A 13,413-nucleotide genomic window follows, 5' to 3' on the forward strand; every position below is an offset into this window, starting at 1 on the left:
CAGTAAGAGAAGGAAAAGTCATTGCATGAAGGTAAAAATGACAAAAATATTGTTTCAACAGGAAAATAATGAAACTGGATTAGAGAATGTCATAAACAAAGTGGCCACATTTAAGTAAGTACTTAATATTTATGCTTATTTTGGGAAGTAGACCAATCTTTGCTATTGTACATTGGATATTTGCAGAAGCTCTGAAGTCCTTGCCTGAACTCCTAAGAGCAAGAATGGAGTACAGATGAAAAAGGGTGAAAATGAGGGGCACACAGTTAAGCACTGAGTAATGTGTTTGTTGAAAAAAATGAGTATTTTTGCATATGTGGATGTTAAGAAACTTAGTAGAAGACCATGGGGGAAGGGAGGCAAACAATAAGAGACTCTTAAATACAGAGAACAAACTGAGGGTGGGTTGGGGTGGGGGAGAGGGGAAATGGGTGATGGGCATTGAGCAGGGCACTTGTTAGGATGAGTACTGGGTGTTGTCTGTAAGCGATGAACCATGGGAATCTATCCCAAAAACCAAGAGCCCACTTCACACACTGTTTGTTAGCCAGTTTGACAATAAATTATATTAAAATTAATTAATTTTAAAAAATGAGTATTTTTGGAAAGTATATGAGAAATACTGATTCATGATATTAAGTGACTTAAATAGTAAGTACACTTGGCCCTTCAACATGTTCAAATAGCATGAGTCCACTTACACGTGAAGTTTGTACAGTATAGTACTGTTAATGTAGTTTCTCATTTATGATTTTCTTAACATTTTCTTTTTGCTAGCTTACTTTTTGTGAGAATACAGTGTATGATACATTTAACATACAAAACGTGTATTGACTTTTTATGCTATTAGCAAGGTTCCTAGCCAGTAGTGGGCTATTAATAGTTAAGTTTTTGATTGATGGAAGAAATAGAAGATGAACAAATAAATATTCCATGCTCATGGATTAAAAGAGTTAATATTATTAAAATCTCCATATTATCCAAAGCAATCTAGGGGCGCCTGGGTGGCGCAGTCGGTTAAGCGTCCGACTTCAGCCAGGTCACGATCTCGCGGTCCGTGAGTTCGAGCCCCGCGTCAGGCTCTGGGCTGATGGCTCGGAGCCTGGAGCCTGTTTCCGATTCTGTGTCTCCCTCTCTCTCTGCCCCTCCCCCGTTCATGCTCTGTCTCTGTCCCAAAAATAAATAAAAAACGTTGAAAAAAAAAAAAATTCAAAGCAATCTATAGATTCAATGCAATCCCTGTCAAAATACCAACAGCATTTTCCACAAAACTAGAACAAATAATACTAAAAGTTGTATGGAACCACAAAAGACCCCAAATACCCAGAGCAATCTTGAGAAAGAAAAACAAAGCTGAAGGTGTCCTAATTCCTGATTTCAAGATATACTACAAAGCTATAGTAATCAAAACAGTATGGTCAGAATGACCAACATAAAAAATAGATGAAACAGCAAGTGTTGGTGAGGTTATGGAGAAAAAGGAACCCTCTTGCACTGTTGGTAGCAATGCAAACTGGTACAGCCACTGTGTAAACAGTATGGAGGTTCCTCAAAAGGTTAAAAGTAGAACTACCCTACAATCAGTAATTGCACACTGGGTATTTGCCAAAAAGTACAAAAACACTAATTCAAATGGATACGTGCACCTCTATGTTTCTTGCAGCATTATTTACAGTAGACAAATTATGGAAGCAGTCCAAGTGTCCATAGACAGATGAATGGATGAAGAAGACATGGTATATATTATACACTGGAACATGATTCAGTCCTAAGAAAGAATGAAATCTTGACATTTGCAACAGTATAGATGGAGCTAGAGAGTATAAGGCTAAGCGAAATAAGTCAGAGATCAGGTCTGTAAAATATCAAATAAACTTGCTCAAATTTGTTTAAATTTCTTAATTATGAAACACAACTGAGCTGTTATCAGGACTTTGAGCTTGCCATATAGGTTTTTAGTTTTACTATTGGAATGAAATTTCTCATTTCAGTTTAAGCAAGCTGATTGAGATATGATTATTTCTTCTAGAGTTTGAGTTTTAATTACTGTTTAGGTTCTTATTTTGTCAGTATTGTATACTGTAGAAACCCTGCAGTTCATCTCTGTATTTTCTGTCCGTTTAGGAAACCAGGTGTATCAGGCCATGGAGTTTATGAACTGAGAGATGAATCATTGAAAGACTTCAATATGTACTTTTATCATTATTCCAAAACGCAACATAGCAAGGTAGGAAAGGATATCCTCTTCAGTAAATAAGCCTAAAATGCTTTATGCTTTCTAACTCTGCAGGAAATTTCCTGTTTTTTTTTTTTCTATAGTTTTATACTGGTTCTCATTAATAGAGGCCATTATCTCACCCAAGAAATTAAAATTGAATCAGTAATGTTACCTAGTATACAGGCAGTATTTAAATTTTTCTGATTTACCAAAAATATCCTTTATCCCGGTCTCATGGGGAGGAGGATTCAGTCAAGGATCATGCACTTTATTTGGTGTCATGTTTCTGTAATCTCCTTTAATTTAGGATGATGTTTTTGCCTTTTTTGTCTCTCATAATATTACCATTTTATAATATGCCATTGCCACGTAGAGTATAGGCTAGTGGTCTTTTAGAATATCCCACATTCCGAATGTATCTGATTGTATTCTCATGATTAGATTCAAATTAAATGTTTTGGGGTAAAATATTATATAGATAATACGTTGTATCAAATCAGGCACATGATGTGTATTTGTCCCATTAAGGGTGATGTTAAGTTTGATCACTTACGGTGATGTCTGAACTCGTCCTTACAAAATGAATAATTTCCAGGCCGCAGTACAATGCCCTGAATATAATAGGCACGAGATGAATATTGTTGACTGAAAGAATGGGAACTAAAATCTTGAGAAGGGATGTTACTCATCTGTTTTGCAGTGGCTTTTCCTAGGACAGTCATTTTATTTCTGGCACCAGGTAACATTTTTAATACATCAGTATATAAGATATTTTGGTAGGCTCCTGGATCTTTCCTGCCTGCTTCAAAGTATTCCATTTGTTTCATGCTTGCCAAGCAGTATATTTAAAGATAGACTTTTTTTTTTTTATATATATACACATAGGCAGAACATATGCAGAAGAAAAGGAGAAAACAAGAAAACAAAGATGAAGGTAAAAAGTGAGATTCTGATTTGACTCATTTTGACTATTTTCTGTGGTTTTGTATCAGCCTAGTATATAGTGTTTTTCACTTTTGTTTTTGTTGTTTTTAAGAGTGGGCAACTAATGAAAGTGCATAGACCCCTTTATTTCTTGTCCTCATATTAAGATATGGCTTATATCAGTGGTGATACAATTTTTAAATTTATAGCAAATGGAGTTTACTTTGGGTGACTGATATAGTGACTTATATTTCCCTTGACATTGATGCATTCAGTGCTTTAAAAGTAACAAAAATCATGTGTTGTTTTGCATGTAATCCATGATTTTGATATACGCAATTTAGCATGTAGGATAACCCAAATAAAAATGTACTTGTTTGTCTCTTCTGCCATCCATCTCCCACTCACTTTAGCATTACCACCACCACCACCTCCTGAATTCTGCCCTGCTTTCAGCAAAGTGGTTAACCTTCTCAATTGTGATATCATGATGTACATTCTCAGGACCATATTTGAGCGGGCAGTTGACACAGATTCTAACTTGTGGACTGAAGGGATGCTTCAGATGGTATGTATACCTGAAATATTTTCTCTACTTCGAATATTGTCTCTACTTAATAGAGTGCTTGAGGATCCAGGGAGAGTATTTTTGGTCTTTTTAACTTTAGTCCTAGGGGGTCATTAAAAAGAGTTTAGATGTGGCACAGACTTTCTTAGTGACACACATTGTCATGTTTTTTAGTATCCTTACTCTTGGGGACCATTTATATTACAAAAAAAGTGGGGGGCATCTGGGTGGCTCAGTTGGTTAAGCATCCTACTTCCACTCAGGTCATGACCTTACAGTACGTGAGTTCAAGCCCCTCGTTGGGCTCCATGCTGACATTGTGGAGCCTGCTTGGGATTCTCTCTCCCTCCCTCCCTCTCTCTCCCTCACTCTCTCTCTCCCTCTCTCTCTCCCTCTCTCTCTCCCTCTCTCTCTCTCTCCCCCCGTTTCTCCCTCTCTCTCCCTCTCTTTCTCCCTCTCCCTGCCTCTTTCTCCCTCTCTCTCCCTCTTTCTTTCTCCCTCTCTCTCCCTCTCTCTCTCCCTCTCTCTCTCCCTCCCTCTTTCTCCCTCTCTCTCCCTCTTTCTCTTTCTCCCTGTCTCTCCCTCTCTCTCTCTCCCTCTCTCTCCCCGTTTCTCCCTCTCTCTTCCTCTCCCTCCCTCTCTCTTTCTCCCTCTCTCTTTCTCCCTCTCTCTCTCTCCCTCTCTCTCTCCCTCTCTCTCTCTCCCTCCCTCTCTCTCTCCCTCCCTCTTTCTCCCTCTCTCTCCCTCTCTCTCCCTCTCTCTCTTTCTCCCTGTCTCTCCCTGTCTCTCTCTCTCTCCCTCTCTCTCTCCCCCTGTTTCTCCCTCTCTCTCCCTCTCTCTCTCCCTCTCCCTCCCTCTTTCTCCCTCTCTCTCCCTTTCTCTCCCTTTCTCTCTCTCTCCTTCTCTCTCTCTCTCCCTCCCTCTCTCTCCCTCTCTCTTTCTCTCTCTCTCTCCTCCCCTCTCCCCCTCTCCCTCTCTCTCCCTCCCTCTCTCTCTCTCTGCCTCTCCCCCACCCATACTTTCTCTCTCTTTCAAAATAAATGAGTAAACTCAAAAAAAATTGGGAAGGGGGACCCCTGGGTGACTCAGTCAGCTAAGCGTTGGACTTTGGCTCAGGTCACAATCTCGCAGTTTGTGGGTTCCAGCCCCACATCAGGCTCTTTGCTGACAGCTCAGGGCCTGGAGCCTGCTTCGGATTCTGTATCTCTGTCTCTCTCTACTCCTCCCCTGCTCATGCTCTGTGTCTCAAAAATAAAAAAAAAAAAACTTAAAAAAAAAAGTTTTTTTTAAAAATCCTGCCTGCTAATAGTAAATTGTCATATCTTTTTTGCATCATAATTTTCTATATTTCTTATTTCACTTGAATTATGAGCAGTATAATAGAGATTTGAAGACAGATTTGGTTACACCACTTTTTATTTAGGAGTAAAGAATAATTTCCCTGTTGGTAAGTGGTGTAAGTATAATTAGTTCATACAGTTTTTATGAGAATTAGCTCATTAAGTGGAAGCAGCTATTTTTCTTAATACAATTATAAATTACTTAATAATGTCACCTTTGGTAGCTGTAACTGGATATTTATTTAACTTAATTTAAAATTTAACTAATTTAATTTAATTAATTTTCTTTCTTCCATGGCTGTTGTTGGTATGGAGGCTCTAAATGCTGTCATACCTGTATGTGTATCTCAGTTTTTGTTATAGCAGTGGTAAATACATGAGTAAAAAATTTCAAACCATGGAGATATTTTTGAAATCAAAAATTAAAATATCTTTGCCTACCTCCTAGGGTCATGCCTAGAAGATAAACACTGTTACATGTTTGTCATCTTCCTGGGGTGCCTGGGTGGCTCAGTTGGTTTAAGTGTCAAACTCTGGATTTCAGCTCAGCTCATGATCTCACGGTTCAATCTGCTTGGGATTCTCTCTCTCTCCCTTTCTCTGTCCCTCCCCTGCTCATGTGCATGCTCTCTCTCTCTCTCTCTCTCTCTCTCTCTCTCTGTCTCTAAAAATAAATAAATAAACCTTAAAAGGTTTGTATCTTCTGGAAATCATTCCACATTAGCAAATATAGGCCTATCTTATTCTTTTTTATTTATTTATTTATTTCTAATGTTTATTTATTTTTGAAGGAGAGAGAGACAGAGTGTGAGTGGGGGAGGGGCAGAGAAAGAGGGAGACACAGAATCCGAAGCAGGCTCCGGGCTCCAAGCTGTCAGCACAGAGCCTGATGCGGGGCTCGAACCCACGAACTGTGAGATCATGACCTGAGCCGAAGTCGGACGCTCAACCAACTGAGCCACCCAGGCGCCCCATGGTCCTATCTTATTCTTGATAGATGCATATTCCATTGTTTGGATATCAGTAGTGCATTTTACCAGTCTCCTATTTATAGACATTCTTAGGTTGTTTTTAGGTCTTTGTATCACAATGAAATTTGTACATCCTTTTACAAATATCTTTGCATACTTGAGACTGATTCTTAATACTAAGTCTGTACCTTTATATTTTGGATAGATATCGTCAAATTGTCCTTCAAAAATGTATATCAGTTTACTTTCCCATCACCAGTGTGGTGAAAAGTATCTGTTTCCCAGCATCTCAGCCAACTCTGTATTTTACTTAACTGTAAAATTTTTGCCACTTTAAAAGATGGAAAACAGGGTGGTCTTATTTCAGTTCACATTTCTTTCATTTTAGTGAGGTTGACTATTTTTCATATGTGTATTTATCATTTCTCTCTGTGAGCTGCTCATTCATAACCTTTGCCCATTTTTATGCATAAGATTGCTTATTTTTATACCTTCATTTAAAATATATTTACTTGAGGAATCATAGTTTCCTCTTTCCTCTTCCTCTTCCACTTTTCATTGGTGCCTGGGTGGCTCAGTTGATTAAGCATCCAACTTCGGCTCAGGTCATGATCTCATAGTCCATGAGTTTGAGCCCTGTGTTGGGCTGTGTGCTGACAGTTCAGAGCCTGGAACCTGCTTCAGATTCTGTGTCTCCCTCTCTCTCTGCCCCTCCCCTGTGCTTGCTCACGCTCTGTCTCAAAAATAAATAAACATTAAAAAAACCTTTTTTAATACAGGTTTTTTTTTTCATATTCCTCTTTCAGGCATTTCATATTCTGGCATTGGGTTTACTAGAAGAAAAGCAACAGCTTGAAAAAGCTCCTGAAGAAGAAGTGACATTTGACTTTTACCATAAGGCTTCAAGTATGTTTTAGTATTAATTTTCAGTATAGTTTCAGCTAATTACCAAGTGAAAGTTTAGCTCTTACAGAGTGTTAATCTGCCACTCATTAAAGCATAGACAATTCTGAAATTGTTTAAGACGTTTCCTAGCATCTTTAGTTCTTAACTAATGTTTTCAAAAATAAAAGTGTTTTTTTAATTCTCTGCTGTATCTTTTTACTGCATGATCCCCCCCCCCCCCTTTCTTTGAATGGGAGATAAATATATTGATGGTTTCTTACTTGCCTTCTTTGTCTAGTATTACCAAATATTTGCTGCTTCATCAACCATAACATTCACACTACCCATCTATGGAAGTTATTAATGTTCCTGAATGTAAACTGATTGCAGACATCTGAGTGAATGATAATGTGTGTGTTTGGCACTGTTTTTTACCTGGCAGAACAGGATAGGTTTAGATTAGATTTTTAAGTTTTATTTAGATATTTATTAGATTAAGATAGTTTTCATCAAAGCACATTCCAGGGACATTGATTAGGAGACCAAAAGGAGAAAAGCTTCTCCCTTTCTATTTATAAACTGAGTTTTTTCGATCCTTGAAGACATCATATACGTATTCAGTTTATGGGCATAAACAGCCCCCACGTTCATATTTTGGGGAGGTTTGGTTCTAATTAACTACTTTTATTAGACAATGAACCAAGTGGAGGAAAGGTGAGACACAGATCCTTAAAAGTAGCTTTCACTTAGCCCCAGTGGAAAATGTATTAAGAATTTTAAAGTAATTCAAGTTTTTCAATTTAGTACTGAGTACTTCATGTCATTGCAGATTCTTCCATTGAAAAATTAATGTATTTAAGGAAGTGATTGTGAACTTTGGCTAAACTATAAATTATAATTTATACATAATTATGAAGATACTCATTTATGATTTGTAACTTTTGTGTTTTAAAAAAGGATTGGGAAGTTCAGCCATGAATGCTCAGAATATACAGATGCTTTTGGAAAAACTCAAAGGAATTCCCCAGTTAGAAGGCCAGAAAGACATGATAACATGGATACTCCAGGTGAACCTGATAAACTAATCATATCTTGGTTTATATATTTAAGAATCCTCTGTTTGCCTGTAATGTTAAACTACTGTTCTCTAACTGTAAAGTCATTTACTATTGATTTCGTGGTCACTCACATGTTTTCCTATTTTAGTGAAAGGATTTTTTTTTTAATTTTTTTTTTCTTAATGTTCTTATTTATTTTTGAGACAGAGAGAGACAGAGCATGAGCAGGGAAGGGGCAGAGAGAGAGGGAGACACAGAATTGGAAGCAGGCTCCAGGCTCTGAGCCATCAGCACAGAGCCCGATGCGGGGCTCGAACTCACAGACTGTGAGATCATGACCTGAGCCGAAGTCGGACGCTCAACCGACTGAGCCATCTAGGTGCCCCTGAAAGGATTTTTTTTTAATTAATTAAAATTTATTCATTTATATCATTATTTAGTCGGTATCTATTGATTGCCTTTTATGTGCCATGGTCATTTCTAGACACTGAACAAGATAGATAAGGTGCTTGCTGTTGTGGAGCATATACTAGTTCAGGTACAGGCAATAAACAAGAAAAGGATAATCAGAAAAAAAAAAAGAAAGAAAGAAAGAAAAGGATAATTCAGTAGATGAATAGAGGGTAACTTCAGATGGGTAACCAGAAAGGCCTTTCTTAGGAGGTGACATTGAAACTGAATGACATGGAGCCAGTCTTAGAAAAATCTGGAAGAGTATTCCACACAGAGGGAACAGCACTGCAAAAGCTCTAAGGAGGCCAGAAAGAAGGCCAGTGTGACTGAAGCACAATGAGAGAAGGAGAAAAAGGTAGGCAACAAGGTCAGAGGGACAGCCAGGGGCCAGATCATATAGAACTTTCCAGGTGAAGGTAAAAAGGTGGATTTTATTTTTGAGAACAGTGGGAAAGCACTGAAGGATTTTAAGTGACATAGTATTGTCTGTACTTTTGTAAGATCACTCTGGCTGCTGTGGGGTAAGTGGATTATAGGGTATAAGAGTAAAAGCAGGGAAACTATTAGAAAACTGTTGCAGAAATCCTGGTGAGAGATAAGCATGACCAGGGCTCGGATGCAGATGGAGAGAAGCTGGACTGATTCAGGTGTAATTTGGTAGTAGAATCTGTAGAACTTGCTGATAGATATGGTGGATGAGGGAGATCAAGGAATCAAAAATGACTCCTGCATTTGGAGCTTGAACTGTTGGGTGGATGGCAGTGCCTTTGGGGAGGAGTGAGTAAGGAAGGGGTAGGGAGAGAAGCTGGAAATATTACTTTAATGGGAATCCTCCACATGGAAACCTCACTGGACTTATTAAAAGATTCTGATGTTATCAGATAGATATTGTTTTGATAACTAGAATATGGATTGATTAATTTCCATATTCATATCAATTGGAGATCTTTGTACTGATTTGTACTTCAAGAAGTTGGCTTTTTTTATTCCTTAGAGTAAGTCATTAAACATGTTTGATATAATTAGATTTGTGGCTATAAGGTAATGTTATTATTAAGGTTTCTCTTGAAGCAGAATTCACAAAGAAATTTAGTATTTGTGTTAAATTTGCCAATATAATTACTTTAAAATACAAAAACAAAACAAAGTAGATAAGTTTCCAACTTTTATTAAGAAAATAAATTGAACTGTCATTTATTTCAACATGTATGTCTTGCAGACACAGTGTTATATATTAGAGATCTATTCCTGAAAATTGATTTTCTTGTAGAATACCAAAGTTTATTGTCAAAATATACAGAAGTACAAGTGTCCACTGTTAAAATCATTAGGAATTTTCCTCAAATGTTCAATATAAAGTTGTGTTGTAAGTTCCTAGTGGGAGGTATTTACACATGAGACTGAAACTCCTTCAAATATAAACATTTTGTGGATGGATGTACCATCCTATTGCTGAAACATTGTTTTTTGTTAAAAACAACGAGACTAATCTATGCAAGCTATTATGGAAACATCTTCACAGATAAATGATTAAGTGAAAATGGAAGATAGGAAACAATGTATATGGTAGGATTGCTTTTGATGAGAATATGTGTAAATATAAAGAAATATGTATTCTGATAATTTTTTCATGCAAACAAATACTAATAATCTTTAATTTAGTTGATTTTGGGGAGAGGGACTTGATCAGGGAGAGGATTTCATTTTCCATTTTGTATTCTCATCTTTATATGCCTTTGCATTAAAATAAGTAATTTATAATCTAAAAAAAATTTTTTTCCCTAGCAAAAGCAGAGAAATGCTAATACCTACAGATGGAATTAGCTAATTTTGTTGCCTGCAGCCTCCTGCTTAGCTGTATTGCTAATCAACTAGGGCAGGTGTTTGTCACAGTCAGGAGTCACTTTTTATATACTTAAAACTACTTATATAACTATCTATATGCATGACTGTGTGTATGTAAAGTTTAAGTCAGAGACGTTTGGTGACGTGATGACAAAATCAAATTAGTGAATTTTTCTGTTTCTTATCAGTCCAACCAAATCTTTTTTTTTTTAACATTTCATCTATTTTTCATAGATGTTTGACACAGTGAAGCGATTAAGAGAAAAATCTTGTTTAATTGTAGCAACTACATCAGGATCAGAATCTATTAAGAATGATGAGGTAATAACATTATATTAATGGTGATGTTCTTGGTCTTTGAACTTTACCGGTTTAAGGTAACTGCTGCTTTTTTATTAGAAGGAAGCTGTTTGTTGTAAAGTTTGTGAGATGTCCCATCTTCTTTTGTTCATTGTGTTTCTGTACCACAGGGATTAGTGCTGCTTGACACATAGTTGTCCAGTATAATATATGTATTTTATAAAATCAGAGGAAATTGATGTACATGGAGCTCTGTCGGAAATACCATATTTTATTAATTTTTAAAATATTTTAATATCTGAAATTGGGATATATCCTATAATCAATGACTTCTTATAATTTAGTCAGCATTCTTAGTGGAACATAAGAAAATGGTACATCTTAGATTCAATGAAATGTAGTAATATTCAGGTTATGATGATTCTAATCTTAAAATTATTAGAATACTATTTATTACTTATGATTTTTTTATTATAGTTTGTAACTATTCCTCCTAAAAGAATAACACTGTACTTAAGTTAGAATAAACAATAAAAAGACACCATACATGTCAGTAATATTGTTAAAGTTCTCAGTTTTAGCAATGCATCTAGTAGTAACTGTTAGATAGTGTCAGGTTGGTCAAAATTGATTAAATGTCAGTGATTAAACAATTAACACATGATTTAAAAATTTTGTTTCATTTAATTTTCTTAATCTACCTGCATTGAGTATAAAAGACTATTTATTAGATATTTAAAGTACTTGGGGCTTTTAGATTAAATTATTGAAATAACCAAAAGAGCAATTAGTTGTATGATAGGATGGAGCCTATATGCTAGTTCTGAGACATCAGATTGAATCTAGGCTTAAGGGGAAATCAAGTGTTATCAGACTCTTACTCTAGCAAGTTTTGCTTGACTGAATAGTATATGTCAATTTTAACAATGGATCCTACCTAATTTTTGTGGTTTTTTAATACCCAGATTACTCATGATAAGGAAAAAGCAGAACGGAAAAGAAAAGCTGAAGCTGCTAGACTGCACCGCCAGAAGATCATGGCTCAGATGTCTGCCTTACAGAAAAACTTTATTGAAACTCACAAACTGATGTATGACAGCACCTCAGAAATGTCTGGGAAAGAAGACTCCATTATGGAGGAAGAGAGGTAAAACCTAGCAAAACTAAAAATTAGCAACTCAGTTTTTTTGAGGGAAAATGACATATTCACTTTAAATAAAATCTTTCCAAAATATGTTTTGTAGTAAGAGAAATTATACTGTGTTTAAATTAGCAAAAGCACAGTGAGAACTCTAAGGTATTATTGAATGTAAGTTTATGTTGATGAACAGTTCAAGTGCACAATAGTTTGTTAAAAGCCTTTATGTACAAAAAGGAAAATGGAAATGGTAAAAATCGAAATCAGCTTCTGTTATCTTGTATAAATGAGGGCCCCTTTAGGTACACATTTATATATCAGTTCATATATTCCACTGTTTTTATAATTTCTGGTAAAAATGAGTGTAGTTACTACGGGTTGAAAAAAAATCTTTCACCTGAAAAAGGTAGTTTATATTTGTTTTTCTTTTTTTCTTGAAGAGAAAGAAGACACTGCCTGTAATTGTAGTCATGGACAGCACATTACAAGGGGAATCAATACATCTGATTTTCTGAGTTCTACTGTGGTGTGCTCTTGGGGAAATCAGTTAACCTTCTGAGAGCCACACTTTGTGAGCTCTTGTATCGTTGCAGTGTGAAAAGGAGGGAAAATAAGGATACTTTTTTTTTTTTTTTTTAAATTTTTTTTTTCAACGTTTTTTATTTATTTTTGGGACAGAGAGAGACAGAGCATGAACGGGGGAGGGGCAGAGAGAGAGGGAGACACAGAATCGGAAACAGGCTCCAGGCTCCGAGCCATCAGCCCAGAGCCTGACGCGGGGCTCGAACTCATGGACCGCGAGATCGTGACCTGGCTGAAGTCGGACGCTTAACCGACTGCGCCACCCAGGCGCCCCAATAAGGATACTTTTAAAAGCACCCCAATTTAAAATGTAAATACCTCCTATGCTTTTTTTTTTTTTTTTTTTTTTATATAATTTATCGTCAAGTTGGCTAACATACGGTGTATACAGTGTGCTCTTGGTTTTGGGGGTAGATGCCCATGATTCATCACTCATGCACAACACCCAGTGCTCATCCCAACAAGTGCCCTCCTCAATGCCCATCACCCATTTTCCCCTCTCCCCCATCCTATGCTTATTTTTAAAAATAAGGTTTGACTGCTCTTTAAATAATGTGTGTTTTGGATAGTTTAAAAAAATTGTGCTTTTGCAATAACATTAGAAACAGACATAATTTATCTGTCATCTTGAAGCAGGGTATGTTAACAAGGACCACAAAGAATAAAGACTATATATTTTAAAGATAAAAATATATATGTGTGTGTGTATATATATATATATATATATATACACACACACATATATACATATATACATATATATATACATATATATACATGAAGGTAAGCTATTCTTAGCTGACAATAGTAATAGAACTAGAAATTAATATAAAACTTTATAAACAATTCACAGAAGTTCCAACCCTGGAGATACTTTATATTAGCAACATGCTCTTTATGAAAAAGAGACTACTGTATGTTTAGCCAAACAAGAGGATAGGAAGCAAAAAATGTGCTCAGAGTTAATTAATGGCCTCAATGCTTTTTATTTATTTTTATTGACTGATTGATTGCACACATAAATTATTGTGTTCTAGTTGAAAACAATTCAAATAACACAGTTAGATCCCTTAGACCATCCTCTGCATTCCTGATCTTTCTGCACAACCATTGTTAATAAATAACTATTGT

At 36.3% G+C, this 13,413-nt stretch overlaps 1 protein-coding gene across 2 annotated transcripts in view; it reads left to right on the top strand.

Moving 5' to 3' along the window:
• UBR1 (ubiquitin protein ligase E3 component n-recognin 1) overlaps positions 1-13,413 on the top strand; it is a 135,479-nt gene that overhangs the window by 79,569 nt on the left and 42,497 nt on the right. For both annotated transcript variants that reach the window (XR_009264190.1, XM_058737962.1), the window contains exons 22-29: positions 62-114; positions 2,125-2,227; positions 3,104-3,152; positions 3,556-3,710; positions 6,828-6,927; positions 7,864-7,973; positions 10,497-10,583; positions 11,528-11,709. Coding sequence is in view for 1 of the 2 variants with exons in the window: in XM_058737962.1 (XP_058593945.1) it covers positions 62-114; positions 2,125-2,227; positions 3,104-3,152; positions 3,556-3,710; positions 6,828-6,927; positions 7,864-7,973; positions 10,497-10,583; positions 11,528-11,709 (839 nt within the window). In the remaining variant the exon portion in view is untranslated. The remainder of the gene's footprint in view (positions 1-61; positions 115-2,124; positions 2,228-3,103; positions 3,153-3,555; positions 3,711-6,827; positions 6,928-7,863; positions 7,974-10,496; positions 10,584-11,527; positions 11,710-13,413) is intronic.

The sequence above is a fragment of the Neofelis nebulosa genome, chromosome 7 (genome assembly GCF_028018385.1).
Source record: "Neofelis nebulosa isolate mNeoNeb1 chromosome 7, mNeoNeb1.pri, whole genome shotgun sequence".
In the NCBI taxonomy this organism is placed as follows: domain Eukaryota; kingdom Metazoa; phylum Chordata; class Mammalia; order Carnivora; family Felidae; genus Neofelis; species Neofelis nebulosa.